The 18,030-nt window shown below is 40.3% G+C and overlaps 1 protein-coding gene across 1 annotated transcript in view; it reads right to left on the minus strand.

Annotated features, from left to right (window-relative positions):
- Nucleotides 1-1,792: 1,792 nt before the first annotated feature.
- ttc27 (tetratricopeptide repeat domain 27) overlaps nucleotides 1,793-18,030 on the minus strand; it is a 98,127-nt gene continuing 81,889 nt past the window's right edge. Inside the window, exons 17-20 of the mRNA XM_072391570.1 lie at nucleotides 15,644-15,838; nucleotides 10,740-10,851; nucleotides 3,346-3,446; nucleotides 1,793-2,115 (exon numbers count right to left, since the gene is read on the minus strand). Of these exons, the coding sequence (XP_072247671.1) occupies nucleotides 1,990-2,115; nucleotides 3,346-3,446; nucleotides 10,740-10,851; nucleotides 15,644-15,838 (534 nt within the window). The 3' untranslated portion in view covers nucleotides 1,793-1,989. The remainder of the gene's footprint in view (nucleotides 2,116-3,345; nucleotides 3,447-10,739; nucleotides 10,852-15,643; nucleotides 15,839-18,030) is intronic.

Below are 18,030 nucleotides of genomic sequence, written 5' to 3' on the forward strand. Positions count from 1 at the left end.
CTTCATGGGATGTTTGCTATATAAAACTGATTCACACATCACATCTCATCACATCAGTCCCCCTGTATTTCTGTTAATAAACTTTTTTGATAAAAGCACAAAAAGTGTAATGACTCATTTTCTTTCAAACTTTTCCACCACTGCATTTGCAACTTGAAAATGCACATATAAAACCTGATAGAAACAACTTTAGTCTGTTTTCACAACAGTTTTATACTCCATATTACGCTGGCAAGATCGGAAGAACTAGAAAAAGAACTATTACACCAACTTATGCCAGGGTAGAAAGTGTTGCAGTCACACAAATTATTTCCCTTTGCTGCAATACATATTTGAAGGTGTTCCTCATGAAGACACCAGATATAAACAAGATGTTGCTCCTGTAAACTTATCTAAGAGAAAATATTGTTTTTGATAATGGATTCATGTGGATGCGAGTGCATAGGCGCATTCCCACTGTAGGAACCTTTTGCAGTTCCTATAACCTTTTAAGGAACTAGGCCGTTTTTTTCGTGGATTCGGACATACAGGAACTAGGGACCACGGTCCTCAGTTCCTATAACCATTTTAGCTCCTTCTCCGAGGCAGGGTTTTTTCTGGGTTCCATAGGAACATGACGTAGGTGTTTGGTGGTTGGTAGCTCCGCCCCTTGTCTGAAATATTTACTCATACAACCGGCGCCTGTTTAATAAGTTAAACTTAGACGTCGTCTCCTTTGTCTGCGGCGCTCTGCTCTCCTTCTTTCCTCCACGAAACCAAGAAGTATCGCCCGCTGCTGGATTCTTCGTCTCCTGACTCTCGCTGTGCGCTCTTCCAGCCTCCATCTTAGACGCCTGATGTGATCGTCCATGATTAATATCACCGTCATGCAGACCATGAATACGGTGGCCTCCTCGCTCTCCATATTAGCTTCTTGGTGGTGTTGTTTTCTTCTCTCCTTACTTTTCCCAGGTTTTGTTTTGTTGTTCAGTGTGGCGCTAAAGTAACACGTCTGTCGCAGACGGTTGCGTCACATCAGTCCCTGTCAATGTCCCCGACTTATGTGCGAATGCAAAATGAAACAGTTCCCCCGGGGAAGGGCAGTTCTTATAACTGAATTCAAGGTGGACAGTTCTTAGAACTCTCTGTCCGAATGCGCCTCATGTCATCGTGCATTTGAAGCTATTTTTGCAGCAGTTTCTTGAGATGTGTTTTTTTACCAAGATGAAGGAACATCAAACTCCAATTTGTTTCCAAAAAAGCTAGGGAAAAAATTATGATTATTTTTTTCTTAAATTAAACAAAAGAAATCTGTACAGAGGAAATGATTCAGTAACTTAATAATGTCTCAATCATTTATTATATTTAGAAAATAAAGACCGAATCTAGAATTTGATTCAGCAACACACAAAACACTTATTAAAGGAGCAACAATAGGCAGAAAAGTTCATAGAACACACAAGTATCAGTCTTATGGAAGATTCTCCAATCAACAGATTAACTGTTGACTGGTCAGGGGGTAAAAGAAGCAACAACTAAAGGTTTAGTCTCCTGTTACTTGTTATAGAAGAAAATATCAATGTAGCACTATTGTGATGGGTACAAGCAAATAGCCTAAAACATTGTCATGGAACTGCACAGTCTCTCACTGGAACTGAGACTTGAGATTTCTTTTCCTGTACTTCCTGTGTAACTATAATTCATGGGTGTTTGGCTTTGAGTGCCTTCGAGATGGTGCTGACCAACAACTTGATGTTCAATAACTTTAGATATATTTCTTCCTGTAAAACAAAAAGATTCCAAAGCACAAGTATGAATTTGAAACATCTTACAGCTTTATACCTAACAGTCAACGTTTGCATTCCATTGTATACAGAAAGGTATAAAAGTATTAAAGTGAGTCCTTTGGCTTTTTAAATTTTAACTCTTGACTTGTCAATTTGCTGTTGAAAAGCCTTGTCAGCCCCAGTTATGTTTTTGGAACAAAAGGGGGCATGTCTGTGACAAGGCTCACTGTGATTGGTTACACAGCCTCCCAGTCAGCTCCTGCAGCTCAGAAATTAGGTGCACCAGAGCAGCAACGCCATCCCGGAGCTCAGCATGGATCTGACCTGTGGCTATGTCTGTGTGTATCTGCTGCAAGACACAAATACAAAATATGAGAAAAAGTGATGTAATAGATTGAAGGAACATATCATTAACATTATTGTGTTCATGCTCATTTTGAAACATGGGCCAAATCATGTCGATGACCCCCAGGTCAGTGTATGATACAGCACGAATACACACACACACACACACACACACACATATATATATGCACTATATGGCCAAAAGTATTCAATCACCCATCAAAATAATTAAATTCAGGTGTTCCAGTCACTTCCATGGCCACAGGTGTATAAATTCAAGCACCTAGGTAGCTATGCAGACTGCTTCTACAAACATCTGTGAAAGAATGGGTCGCTCTCAGGAGCTCAGTGAATTCCACCCAGACATGGATGAGCCAGTTTGGTGTGGAAGAACCTGACTGCCCTGCACAGTTACCTCAACCTGATAGAACACCATTGGGATGAATTAGAGCGGAAACTGAGAGCCTTCTGTCCAACATCAGTGTCTGACCTCACAAATAGCAGAATGGTCAAAAATTCCCAGAAACACACTCCTAAACCTTGTGGAAAGCTTGTCCAGAAGAGTTGAAGCTGTTATGGCTGCAAAGGGTGGACCGACGTTATATTAAACCCTATGGATTAAGAATGGGATGAACTTAAAGTGGGGGTTCACCTGCTGCAACAAGCTGATTAAAGCCTTTGACACTGTGTGCAAAGGCAGGTTACCTATCAGTACTCTGTGAGCTATCTCTACCTCCAAGAGGAAAGGTGTGTCACTAGGACTACACAAGATACTGCATTACACTGTATCCTGCAGGCTGTGCTTCTGATAATCCCATTCTGAAATAATCAGACGAGTTCCTACTTTTGTTAGACATCACTGTGATATGGAGGATACACTTCAAGTTGTTTAGAAGACTGGTAAAAACAAAGATCAATCTTATGTCTTTTTGTCCGTGAATTGTTGCTGCCAGTTTCAGAACCTCCATGTCAGACGTTACAATAGACAACGTGTATTTCTGTAAAGAAAATGTGAGCTGTTCACATTTCTGTTGCCTTGGCCATAGCATCCTCAGTAATGTGTACACAGGGGTGTTGTGTTCTCACTGAAGCAGAGCCAAAGCTGATTAAAACCTGCGTCTTTTGTCATTTGACATTGGTCTGAATGCAGATTTTCACACTTCATTTTGCACTTGAGGCAGACATTTTAATACATTTGAAGTAAAAAGAGCTGGAGTGCATTGATGGACTGTACCTTGGCTTTAGTAGCCAGACTTCTCAGGCTGAGGCGGGTGGAGGAGAGCATCTGCAGAACTTCTGCTGGATTATTCTTCTTCTTGCTGCATCTGACTGTCACTGAGAGACAGAAGACATTTAGAGATGAGCATTTAAGGTGTATTTTTTAGTATTTTACCATTCATTTTGGAGTATTTTACCAAAAATGGAGTTTATGTTGAATAAAAGTACTTTGAACCAAAATATCCATGAGTTTTTCCACCGAACACTATTCCATTAAAGCAACTTATGAAATTTAAGATATGCTTGCTGAAAGAAGCCAACCAGAAAAGCTTCAACTCTTTATCATTCCTGTAAACCTTTCTTGAAATGTCTGTCCTTAGCATACACGAAGTTAGTGGAAAGTAGTTCTGGCTTGATTTTTGAAAACAATTGCTCTATAAATTTTTTTTTTTTGCAGCGCCTGGCCTCAGAGTGCCAACAGCAGTATCCCCCTCTCCCACCTGACAGTGTAGTAGGCCCTCTTCCTCATGGAAGGAAGCCTGGCTGTTTCCTGCCTCCACCCTGGCAGTGTCGCCCGTGTCCACCTTAGCTGTGACTGTGAAGGTCAACCAGTGATGATTTATAACACCAGTTTCCCCCTGCTCTGTTTCATCTGTCCTTTACTTTCTTCTCCTTTGGAGATGTGTTATATTTGGGGCCAGTGAAGCCGCACACAAACCTTTTTTTAATAGTGTAGCCTGTGCCTGGAATATTCATGTGCCACCACATTAGCTTAGAAAGTGTTTTAAGTGTATACTTTATACTGTGAGCTTGATAAAAATTAAATATCATTTATATGTAATGAAAGGTGGAGAAATGACAAAAAACATTGCTGCTTGGCTGTAGTGTCATTTTTTAACTCCTGGCTGACTCACTGACGTTTAATTCAGTCTCCCTGTGATGAAAACATGTGGGAATAGTGAGATTAACAACCAAACTGGGACTGAAGACCTTCTTGTAGTATGCTTGCACCACCTTTGATGCCTGTCAAGACGACACGATACGATGACAGCTTCAGGTCCTCTTTGAATTCAGCCTACACACCTGGAAATGTTTGCGACTGCAGTTAGACCTTACACAGAAACACGTGTCAAACTCTGCTAAGATCTCACACACACACACCCACGCATGGAAAGCTGCAGTGACAGGACATGTGTTTTACATTAATTGTAAGCCTTCAGTTTCTTGATTAAAGCAACACAAGAGAAGTGTGGGACCCTTACAAGTATGTACGGTACTTCTGATTTTTTTTGTAAGTGCACCGTCCTTCATCAGGCATATTCCAGGACTGAAACTGTCCTAGATCGCCCGCAGGCTGTAAAACTGAAAGTCACAGTTCGATTTCGAGCCTGGCATGACATTGTTTCACTTCACAGTATCAGGTCACGCAAACAACTACATAACCACACTTTCAGCAAAATAAATAAAGATGAAGAGGAAAAAAAACATTGTGGACAGAGATATAAAGGCAAAAATTATGAAATCACCACACTTGGAGGATGTTAAATCAGCTTTTTTAGTTTGTAAAAGTCATTAAAATAGACATAAAACACAGACATGATACAAAACTATTTCCCAACAAGAGAAACGGTGGAATTTTTTCTAAAACTCCTTCAAGAAGGAAATTGAAGTGTGGCAAGTAGAAATAAAATGAGAAGGTTATAAAAGGGAAACATACAGATTGAAAAAGACAGATGTCAAACTCAATGTCTGAAAACAGGAAATGTTCAACAAAAGAAATGAAAAACAAATGGACAGAAACAGGAGTCGATAACTGAGCAAGCTGTAAGAAAGCAGCTGAAGGAAATGAGATTTCCTGCCAGAGAAGCCAAACATAAACCATCAGTAACACCTAAAGAGAAGAAAAGCAGGTTACAGTCAGCTGAAACTGGAACTTTAGTTTGGTCCAATGAAACATAGAAAGATGACTGGCTGAAGGAAACCAGCATATTTTCACCATCAGTGATGATATGGGTACTTTTCTCATTTCATCAATCAAAAGCAGGTTTGGTGATGCTGAGCTCATTTTTCAGGATGAAGATGCATCTCTCCACAGAGCAAAGAGTGTTCAATTTTTTCTATAGCTCAAAGACATGGCCAGCAAACAGTCTGTATCTCAGCCTGAGTTCAAGTTTAAGGTGGAAAGTGAAAAAATGCTCCCTGACAAGGCGCCACCCCATAGAGCTGATCTGTCAGCTGCTGTACAAGAAAGCTGGAACCTGACTGATGAAGACCTCAAAGAGTTCAACAATGGAAGCTGAAACAAAGAATTACTTTTATTGGTTCATGATTCGACAATTCTTTATTCTTGATTGAAAGACAACATTTCTTAATCCACCTCACCAAAAAAAAATTTCAGCTATTAAAATTAGTTCAGCTATTAAAAACAATTGATGTGAAAGTGGTGTGGTGGTCAGCACCGTCGCCTCAGAGCAGAGGGTTCCAGGTTCAACTCCCACCCGGGGCCTTTCTGTGTGGAGTCTGCATGTTCTCCCTGTATGCGTGAGTTCTCTCCAGGTCCAAAAACATGCATGTTAGGTTAACTGCTGACTCTAAAATTGTCCTTAGGAGTCAGTGTGAGTGTGTGTGGTTGTTTGTCTCGTTTGTCTCTGTGTGGCCCTGTGATGGACTGGCGACCTGTCCAGGGTGTACTCTGCCTCTCGCCCGATGACCGCTGGGATAGGCTCCAGCCTCCAGCCATTAAGCTGGTATAGTGGGTGGATGGATGTTTTGTATCAGAGTGTGTATGTTTTGAATTAAAAAGCAGAAAGAACATTCTACGACTGCGGTGGTTCCATAATCTTTGCCTGGGTTGTATGAGCAGGTTGACAGGCTTTTACTGCTGGTGAAAGGTCAGGCAAGAGGGAAGCAGACTTGGCTTTGTTGTTGCCGTCAGTAAGTAATAACTCATTTGTTCTCTTGTACTGTGCTGTGTTTGCTTTGCTTAGCTCTGCTGATGGAGGATGTGCAGGTTGATGAAAAGAATAGAATCATGATCATTTCTGCCTTTGCTCTCTGTAGGATGTAAGTCAGACAAGATTGAAGCTGTGGTTATTACCTGTAACAAAACTAACGAAATGTGATTATATACTCCATACATTTAGTGCTCTGTATCACTAACAATACAGACCTCTTTTTCACTCCTAAAGCAGAATCTTATAGAGTCGCTGACATAAAGATCCTCCCAATTACATCATCCGATCATGCCATCAATTAAACAATGGTGACTCAACGCATCACTCCTTAATGATAGCGAATTCAGTATATTTATAAAAACTGAATTAAAGAATTACCTTGATACAATAACCTCATCTGAAATATCGCCCCTTACTCTATGGGACTGTGCAAAGGCATATATTAGAGGCCGAAACATTTCCTTTACAATTGCCAGGAAAAGAAATAGGGAAGAAAAACAGCGAGAGCTAAAATACAAAATAAGGCAGGTTGAGCAGCAACACAAAAGAAACCCGACTTCAAGATTACTAAATAACCTTAAAAAGGCACGCAGGGACCTAAACAACTTAATTAATGAAAAAATAGAGGGCAATTTAAGGTTTACCAACCAAAAATACTATGAAAACAGTAACAGAGTGAGTAGGTTGCTAGCATTAAGACTTAAAATCAACAATCACCTAACATAGTACAGAAATGAAAGGATAGCAATTTGACTCTCACCAAACCAGATGAAATATCACAGTCTTTTGCAGAATTTTATAAGACCCTGTACAAAAATATGGATACCTGCACTAATGATGAGGAATTAGAACAAGTTTTAGAAGACATCAAATTAAAAGAGCTATCTGAATTTATAGCAAGAGAATTGGATGAACCAATCAAGAACCTGGAAATACGCCAGACAATCTCCACACTGAAAAATAGTAAAAGGTGGGTATGTTAACCAATTTTATAAAGCTTTTGTAGAGGTTATATCACTTTTATTACTACATGCTTACCATCATGCACTACAATCAAGAACCATGGCCCCCTCTTGGAGAGAGGCTACTGTAGTGGTAATATATGAGGATGGCAAAGATCCCATCAAATGTCAATCATATAGGCCTATCTCATTATTGAATACAGATTTACGAATCTTAACAGCTATCCTGGCGAGACGTGTCAATAAAATAAGTACTGAAATCCTTAATTCCGATCAGACAGGGTTCATAAAGGGAAGATATTATGGGGACAATATCAGAAGATTGTTAAATTTAATGACACACCCAAAAGTTAAGGAAGAGGAGTCAATGACACTGTCCCTAGATGCCATGAAAGCTTTCGATTTAGTATCCTGGCAATACATAATTCAAATTCTGAAACGATTCCAATTTGACCCAAACTTTATCAAATGGGTACCAAAGCCTATGTTCGGATCCACAATCTGTGGCTAAGGTGAATGGGTTTCTCTCAGATCTCCCTTTCTCTCGTTTCACCCAAGAACGTGGATGTAGACAAGGTTGCTCACCATCGCCTCTGTTATTTGATATATTGAAACCACTAGCAAAGCTGATTAAGGATGACAATAATATAAAGGGGATTACAATAAATGGAGAACAGCATAAAATGTTAACGTATGCAGATGACGTACTGCTGTATCTTACAAAACCTACAACAACAACACCATACTTAAAGGACATCATTTTCACATGTGGATACTTCTCGGGCTACAAGTTAAACGTGGACAAAACAATGGCCATGGCCAACTAAATTGCAGAGCGGGTTTAAATGGTTAGTAGATGGCATCAAATATCTGGGCATTCATATACCACCTTCATTATAAAAACTGTACGATTTCAATTACAAAAGTCTAATCCAAAACATTAGTAAGGACTTGGACCAATGATCAATATTTGCCTTATCTCTACTGGGCTGCATTAAGAGTGTCCACATGAATGTGCTGCCTAAATTACTATTTCTGTTTCAAATATTTGTTTCGATATAAGAGTCAATGTGAAAGGCCTCAACAGGCCTTGCCATTCCTAGATACTCATTCAAGTAAAATAAATATGGGAGATTGGACCAAAATCACATCAAAAATATGGAAGACAATAAAATCTACATTTGGCCAGTCTAAAAGAATTTCAGCACTTACAAATATTGGATACATAAATGATTTTGTGCCTTCTAAAGTTTCAGAAAATGGTCAAAGTATGGACTCACCAACATACTCCACGATGCTGGCAATTTTAAATAATTTAAAGTCATTTAAGCTACCAAACACGGATTTTTTCAGGTACCTACAGTTGAGGGATTTCTTATTGAAACACAAAGACTGGGTCAAGTTGCTAAACCAACGCCAATTGAAGAACTGTTGATAAAAATACAAACAAGACATTACTAAACATAAGAAAGATCAGACTATACCTAACCCAACATGCCCCCCAGCTCCTGGTGCAGGCCATGGTCATCTGCCGCCTTGACTACTGCAACGCTCTCTTAACTGGTCTCCCAGCCTGTGCTGTGAAACCTCTGCAGATGGTCCAGAACGCGGCGGCACGTCTGGTCTTCGATCAGCCTAAAAGAGCACACGTCACCCCTCTGTTCATTGAACTCCACTGGCTGCCCTTAGCCGCCCGCATCAGATTCAAGTCCCTGATGTTAGCTACAAAGAGCTTAATGGAACGGCTCCATCTACTTGAATGCTCTTGCAAAGGCTTATGTCACAACTGGGTCCCTCCGTTGGTCCCAGGATTGTCGTCTAGCAGCTCCTACACCACGCCTAAGACAATCCAAACTCTGTTCATGTGTCGTCCCACGATGGTGGAATGAGCTACCGAGCGCTACCAGAACAGGGGCGTCCCTGTCTATCTTCAAGAAGCTCCTGAAAACCCAGCTCTTCAGAGAGCATCTCCTATCCTAGCACTTACCTTGAACTCACCTACCCTCTCTATCTTTGCACTTTATCTTTCTGCACTTCTTTCTATGCCTGCACCCTATCTCTACTCTGTCACCTCTGACAGAGTCGGACTAATGAGTTCCTTCTATGTAGTTTATTGTTAGCTTTTTATATAGCTTCATTTGTAAGTCTCTTTGGATAAAAGCGTCTACTAAATACATAAACATAAGACCGTGGGATAAGAAATTAATAAACTATTGCTACCAAATATTTTGGGCATGAACTTGAATAATAATGTACAGATCAAGGAGAGATGGGAAATCAAAACTAATTCTGACATATCACAGGATATGTGGGAAAACATGTAGTGAAGCACATTTGGTAACTAATTCCAATGTGTGGAGGGAATTTTAATGGAATGCAATCATGAGGTTCTTTTGGACACCTGAAATTATGGCTAAATTTGGCACTACATACTCAAATATGAACTCAAATGAACTTCAGATGGCAACACCATCTGAAGTTCATGTGAAACACCACCAGAACAGAGGCACAAAAATATCTCAAACTGACTTTTAACCCTTTAGGCGCCAGAGGTTTTTTTTCTAAAATCCTTGATTTTGACAAATAAATTTCAAAAGGCTATATCTTAAAACTGAAAAGAGATAGAGACTTTCTGTAAATTACAGAAATGTTACGGATGACCCAAAGTTTATTTAGGGAGCAAATTTACACACCTAATTTGCATATTATGACATCATGGGGTAGCGGCCATCTTGGATTATAGAATTTTTATGAAATTTTCATGTTTCGGCTAGAGCATGAACTGCGCCACTACGTTTTCCTCCAGCTCTCCCACTGACACTTCGACCATGTCTGACATGTCCCTCGAGATTTGTCAAGCTACTGGCTGCGCGATCGCGGACACTTTGTGAAGGCACCGTGTCAGAAAGCACAGCCTTCACTTGGCGAGCTCGATAAAATGCACCTTAGATCCTCCTAAATTCACCTGCCTTCATTTGTCTTCAGTACCTGCAGCTAAGCTTCATAATACTTGGTTATGTTGCCACTTATACCGGCCTTGTGACAGATTAACCTTACAGCTTGACAAAATATGCCTTAGAGTTGCAGTACCTGAACGTAACGAACATAGCGGGTCTCCATTTACCCAGAGTTTTAGGTTCTGGGTAAATGGCAATACATCATATGTTGCCCCTATCAAAAATCTAACACTCCTTTCCCCCATACTCCACAGCTCTTTCCAACTAAGCTTTTTCTTCTCTACACCTTCCCAATTCAGCCACTGTCCCAGCTTAGCCTGAACCACTGCCTTTGTACCCATTAACATTTTCCCCCTGTCTATGAGCCTGCATAATAAACATGAACAGACATAAACAAAGCAAAATCAATACCAGTTATAATACTGATGATCACAGAGGCATCTCTTAACATCCCTTCATTCCTTCACCTCCTCTCCCCTCTGATAAACGTAGACCTCTATAGATAGTGGCAATGTACACAACGGATAGTGCTCTCACCCTCTCCCATGTGGATAGCTCTTTGGATCACCTCCTTGAAGAGAGCAGGTTCTTTCTCCCAGCCACCAGCCTGAACCTCGCAGCGATGTGCTTTGCACAGGAACTGCAGAGCCTGAGAGCAAAACACAGAAGCAAGTAGCATCACTGTTTCGGCTGATATACAGATACAGTCTTTGTTTTGGATCTTTTAAAAAAAATCTACCTGATAATATTCAAGCAGAACAGGGGAACAACGCTGTTGTATTACATTTATAGTATTACTTCTGAGGCAGAGCGGCACTTTCAAAGTGGGAATGTGTCGTTACATTAAATTTATCATAAATTCTTATATGCATGGATCATTCTACTGACATAACTAATTATCGATATAGGCATAACATGAAAAATACAATACTCCTATTTAGGAATTTTCACAAACCTTTAACAGCAGGGTCAAACTTAGGTTTTAACTCTTTCTTTCTATATGTTTTGTCTTTTTTTGCATTTTCTTGAGGTCTTTGTGAGAAAATGAGCTTCCGTCCGTGAAAAACTGATTTCTGAATGATTTTTCTGTGCTTGTTTGGATGCTGTACTGCTGGAATGATTTCTGCTGGTAACTGGCTGTTTTTCACATCTGTTTTGATACACAGTCATAGCAACGGAAAAGTTGTCTACATGTGGGAGTAGGTGATTAAGCTGTTCAAAGCCCAAGTAATGCCCGGAACAAAACTGCAAATACCGATCCATTGAAGAGGAGATGTCTAGGATGCAGAGCAGGACCAAATGGAGAAAAAGGAGGGTAGTGTGAGATCACTGGGTGAATAAAAATTGATGAAGCTGGAGTGCTGATGAGGATGCAGCAGAATGATCAGGAAAGCAATAATGTATTCACCAAGACATGGCTGCAGGAACAACTAAGACCTCTCCACTGAGCTTTAAAGCTGAATTCCTGTCCATGTTATCTACTGAGAGAGTTCTTGGGTGACCTGTTGATGCTGTGCGTGCACTCATCAAAATAAACTAATCAATAAACTAATTACTCTAATCCATTCATATTGATCTCTGAATATATCTACCACATCTTAGTTACATTCTTCATGTTTGTCAGCTGATTTGTATTCCACTTATTTTTTTATTTACCTATACAATAGCTTTTCTTCAGAAATCATTTTTACAGCAGGAACATCATTTCTAATCAAGGATAAATTTATGTTATTGAATTGAATTCCAAAATTTTAATTCATAATAATTACTGCTGTCAGTAACATAATATCACTTTTATTCCATTTAAAAAAGTTATCACTGATAACAGAAGTGGTTATATTGTGGCAAACTTCAAAAGAACCACAAAACCTTTTACTCTGAACTGGGGATGTAACGGTTACCGGTATTACGGTGGTGAAATTGTATGCGATAAAGATTATGTTTGAATTAATCTCATTATCTCGGTGGATTATCGGGATATGTAATAACAGCCTCATCCAAGTCTCGCGAGCGACTCGCGACTGTGTCTCGCGTGAATATGTAGCTTATAAGGCATCGATAATAAAAGCATGGTGGAAAGTGCTGACAGCAACCCACTAAAAGGTCTGGGCATATTTTGGGTTTTTTAAGAATGCAGAGGGAGAACTGGTGGAGGACAATTATCCTGTCTGCAGAACACGCATGGAAATAGTTGCTCTGAAAGCAGCAATACTACAAATCTACTGGCCCATCTCCGTGAGCATCAACCACAGCTTAACAGCCAATGCAAGGTAAGCCAACGTCAGTTCAAATCAGAGCACGTGAACGGAGCGGAGCGTCCAAAATATAGTTGGAGCGTGGAGCGAGTTTTTATAAAATGCTCCAGTTCCGCTCTGATACCGCTCACACCACGAGTCTAGGGCATGCACAAATCCACCCAGAATTCACCTGTGCCTTAACGAAACTGTTAGCCAACACTTCAGAAATCGTTCGTTGTGTCACGCAACAAACCCGCTACACGTACGCCACGCAGTGTGTCCCCGGATGAATTGCTCTTCTTTAAAATTTGAGCGTGGAGCGATTTCACCGGAGCGGAATTCATTTTTTTGGTGAGCAGGGAGCAGAACTGAGCGGAGCGTTTTGGTGTGACTTTGAGCGGCGGAGCGGGGGGAGCGAACACCTATGTGAGCGAGGAGCGGAAATCCTTAGCGCCCAGCTCTGTTCACATGCTTGGACTGCAGACCGCAGATCGGGGCGGGGCTCAATGTGGGTGGAGCTCAACGTACATTGAGCCCCGCCCCGATCTGCGGGCTGCAGTCAGGGGTACTTGTGGATGCTTTGGTTCAAATACATCATGTGAGGGACATCGGCTTTAGGAAGATTGCGTAACTTGTCAATGATGTTTTGAGCAGTATCTATCCTCCTAAAATGCAGCTACGTTTTCCGTTTTCGTTTTGAGACACTTAGCAGCTACTAGCTGAGCAGCTGCTAGCGGGTTAGCAGCTGTGTTGCTAAGTGTCTCCAAATGAAACAGAACCGAAGGCAGCCAGTCTACTGTCGGCTTTGTGTGCTGTACTGAGCGGAGCCGACACAATGTGAGGCGGCGTAAAATAATATAATTATATAGTTCATTAATATTAGGAAGAACATATGGTGACATTTATCATAGCAAGTTAAAAATGTGAGTTGATGTTGACAGTGAGTTATATAATAAACTCTTTCAGTGCCAGTTGCTTGCCCTTTTAATGTGAATTAGATGTTGATTAGATTTTGGCTTCTAATGTTTTGGTAAGACAAGAAAATCACAAGATTTCTTGAAATTATTTCAATGTACGTGTTATTTTTACATTTGTACAGCAATTGAGAATATTGCGATAATATCATTAACCGTGATAATTTGGTCACTATAATCGAGATATCAAAATTTCCATATTGTTACATCCGTATTCTGAACAATATGACACACACACACTTGTGTGTAGAGAACCAGTTTTAGGAACACTCCACTTGTTGAATACTGAACACTGGCAGTATTAACTTATTACAACAGCAACCTTTTTGATGGCAGTGAATCATCAGTCTAATCAAAACACTTCTTCAGCCACAATTACATTGAAAACATCACAATCCATTCTCAACATAAACAGCGCTAAACTAATCAACCAGAACTGAAACATTAACAGTCCCACAAGCCTTTTCAACACTGATTCAAAACGTTCATACAACTAATGTACTATTGTTTTCTGCAGTATAATAAGACTCAAATTTGCCCTTTGCTCTATACTCAGTACATCACACTGACAGTATCACATACCAGCCAAACTACAGTGAAGACCAAATGTGCTAGTCCTGTTCACTGCATTAACTGGGGTGAAGAGGGACTGAGATTACAAAATTATTTAAATTCATAAATAATCATGACTAGCTACAATAAGTCCAAGGCTGGCAACTTTTGAGTTCAGCTTTAACTGTTTTGAGTAACAAAGATTGGGGTGCATTCAAAACCACTGAGCTAGACTGCCTGGATAAAAATCCCTTCTCTTCACCAACCTGAGCAGCTCCTTTCTGCTGCTGCAGCAACAGGAGACAAGTTCTTCTCCAGCTCCTCCAGCCTCACCTGCACCTCCTCACCTTAGAAAAACCTTTTTAATATCCTCAACACAACTGAATGACCCCAAGAACAGTTATCAGCAGGTGATCTTGCTGTATCTTTCTACCCTCTGTTGTGGTGCAGAAAATGTGTTCATGCCAGATACAGACAGTCGATGGTTTAAGCTTGTGAGCCTATTTTTGGTGTCATATAATTGCTTTTTGGGGATTTTATACATGGCTGCAGTAGATCTGTTTTTAATATTTCTTGTGAGATCCCTTAAGTCCTAAAGACAAAATCAAAGTTGTTGAATCAATGTTAAAACATGAGAACTGCTATAGTTAATACACACTAGGTAATCTTTTTAGACTAAAAAGACAAGACAGGACCATGAATTGATATGAATGAAATGGAAAAGCTGAGAAAGTTTCAGAGCAGCGCAGACACACATAGCAGTCTGTAGAAACTCTCACACTCTCCAGCCTACCTGTGAGTGGAGAGGAGACGTTGCAGTGCAGCAACTGACTGGCGCACCTCTGATAAGCGATAGCTAAACTGTTCAGTGGCGTACTGCAACGATAACTGGTTTTAAAGTGGACATTTCTCACTTTCTTCCTGAATGTTCTGAAAACCTTGATCGGCAGCATAGTGAGACACTGTCTTTACATGCACTGTCACCATCCTATTATCGCATAACTAACATAATCAGTTATCAGTTTTTCACAGCATGAGAAATGGATTTGTAGCATGAGACAAGGGGAACTGGCTGAGTCACATGCACAGTGCATGGAAGTTGGCAGACCTGGTGTGTGCCTTCTCAACTCTACCACCAATCAATACAAACAATGTACAGCATAAGTTTGTGCAATTTAAAAATTAAAACTGCACTGCCATTTTACTAATTAACTCAAGTTAACAATTAATACCTTGCACTAGTCATAATGTACAGTTTTGCTTGATTTATTGCACAATGAGAGTAGCATCATATTATCACCTTTTAAAGTATGACTAATTAAAGGCCAATTAAACACTTTAAAACCAACCAGTATCAAAGACTATGCATAAGACTAACTTGGTTACTATCAGCATGTTACTGACAAAAAACAGTCAATCAGACATGTCTGATTCTGCCAGGGTTTAAACAATGAACCACCAGGCTAACACTCAGCATCAGTTCAAACTGAAAACTGTCAGTTTACCTATCACTTTCATCCACTAAACTAAACATATCATCAATTAGAAAAAAACATAATATAACATTTTGAATTATGGCAATGTAACACCAGAACATTATGAAAGACAAATAGCAAAGGTAATACCTGGAGGGGTCCTATAGAAGTATTTATTACATGCGTGGATGCCGGGCACCGACCTTATCACTGTCCTCTGGGTTGGTGCTGCCGCCACTGTACAGCAGGGCATATTGCTGCCATATCTCAGCGTCACTGCTGTGGCGAGAACTGACGCGACCCAAAAGCTCCTTCAGTTTGGACCGCAGGACTCCAGCCTGTACACCCTGGCTGTCAGTCAGGTTGTCAACAACTGCCTTGACCAGGATCTGAAGAATCTACCATGAAAAAAATGGATATGAAGTAAATCCAAACCTGGAATTCTTAACGTGATTTGTTGGCACTTCCTCAAGTCAATACTAATTAAATTCAATTGTATTTATATAGCGCCAAATTACAACAAATGTCATCTCAAGGCACTTCAAAGCGAGTCCAATTGAAGCCAATTAGAATCCAATTCATTGCAATCCAACCATATCCAATTAATTAAATTCCAAATTAGTATATACAAAGTCAATAAAAAAAAAGTAGCCTGGCTAAGGAAACCAACAGATTGCACCAAAACTTCTCTTCGGTCCATTCCCCTGTCCTGAGCGCGGAAAGAAAAAAAAAAAACAATTTTAACAGGAAGAAACCTCCCTAAGAACCAGAACCAGGGAGGATGGCTCTCTGCCTCGACCAGCTGGGGGTTGAGAGGAAAGGAAAGAGGGGACAACAAGCACCATAACACCAGGCCAGGGATACCAGCCGAGAAAGAGAAACAAGTTAATGACAACAAGGGTCATGTCCCACCTTGACTACTGCAACACTCTCCTAACAGGTCTCGTAGTCTGTGCCGTAAAAACATGGAGAATGAAGAGAGCAGAGGGAGGAGAAGTGCATCATGGGAGGTCCCCCAGCAGTCTAAGCCTATAGCAGCTTAACTATGGGATGTTTCAGGGTCACCTGAGCCACCCCTAACTATAAGCTTTATCAAAAAGTTTTAAGCCTAATCTTAAAGGTAGAGAGGGTGTCTGCTTCCTGAAGCCAAACTGGCAACTGGTTCCACAGAGAGGGGCCTGATAACTGAAGGCTCTGCCTCCCATTCTACTTTTAGGAACTCTGGGAACAACAAGTAAACCTGCAGTTTGGGAGCGAAGTGCTCTGTTAGGAAAATATCTTACAATGAGATCTTTAAGATATGATGGAGCTCGGTCATTAAGAGCTTTATATGTGAGGAGAAGAATCTTAAATTCTATTCTGAATTTAACAGGGAGCCAATGAAGAGAAGCTAAAACTGGAGAAACATGATCTCTCCTGTTAGTTCTCATCAGAACTCTGGCTGCAGCATTTTGGATCAGCTGGAGGCTTTTCAGAGAATATGTGGGACAGCCCAATAATAAGGAATTACAGTAGTCCAATCTTGAAGTAACAAATGCATGAACTAGTTTCTCTGCATCACCCTGAGACAGGATGTTCCTGATTTTAGCAATATTACGAAGGTGAAAGAAGGCAGTCCTAGAAACCAGTTTTATATGTGCGTCAAATGATCAATTCTGGTCAAAAATAACTCCAAGGTTCCTCACTGTAGAACTAGAAGCCAAGGAAATACCATCTAGAGTAACTATATAACTAGACAATTTCTCCCTGAAGCGCTCAGGTCCAAAGAGAACAACTTCAGTTTTGTCTGAATTTAAAAGCAGACAGTTCTGAGTCATCCAGGTCTTTATGTCTTTAAGACAGGCTTGTAGTCTGACCAACCTGTTGGTTTCATCTGGTTTCATAGAGAAGTACAGCTGAGTATCATCAGCATAGCAATGGAAATTTATGCCATGCTGTCTGATAATGTTACCTAATGGAAGCATGTATAAAGTAAAAAGAATCGGTCCAAGCACAGAACCCTGAGGAACTCCATGACTTACTCTGGTGTGTGAGGAAGATTCTTCATTTACAAGAACAAACTGGAATCTATCAGATAAATATGACTTAAACCAGCCTAATGCAGTTCCTTTAATCCCAATAACATGTTCAAGTCTCTGTAACAGAATGCTGTGATCGATCGTATCAAATGCAGCACTGAGATCCAACAGGACAAGCACAGAAACAAGTCCGCTATCAGAGGCTAAGAGGAGATCATTGGTAACTTTCACCAGTGCTGTTTCTGTGCTATGATGCACTCTGAATCCTGACTGAAACTCTTCAAACAGATTATTTCTATGTAAATGATTACAAAGTTGAACTGCAACTATTTTTTCAAGAACTTTAGACAAAAAAGGGAGATTGGATATAGGTCGATAATTAGCCAACACTTCTGAATCAAGAGTAGGTTTTTTAAGTAAAGGTTTAATTACAGCAACCTTAACAGGCTGAGGTACATATCCTGTCAACAAAGACCGATTGATCAAATCCAATATGGAAGTGTCAATTAAGGGGAAACCTCCTTGAACAGTCTGGTTGGGATTGGGTCTAACATACAAGTTGATGGTTTAGA

The sequence above is a fragment of the Leuresthes tenuis genome, unplaced genomic scaffold (genome assembly GCF_036924035.1).
Source record: "Leuresthes tenuis unplaced genomic scaffold, fLeuTen1.0.hap1 SCAF_8, whole genome shotgun sequence".
NCBI classification, from domain to species: domain Eukaryota; kingdom Metazoa; phylum Chordata; class Actinopteri; order Atheriniformes; family Atherinopsidae; genus Leuresthes; species Leuresthes tenuis.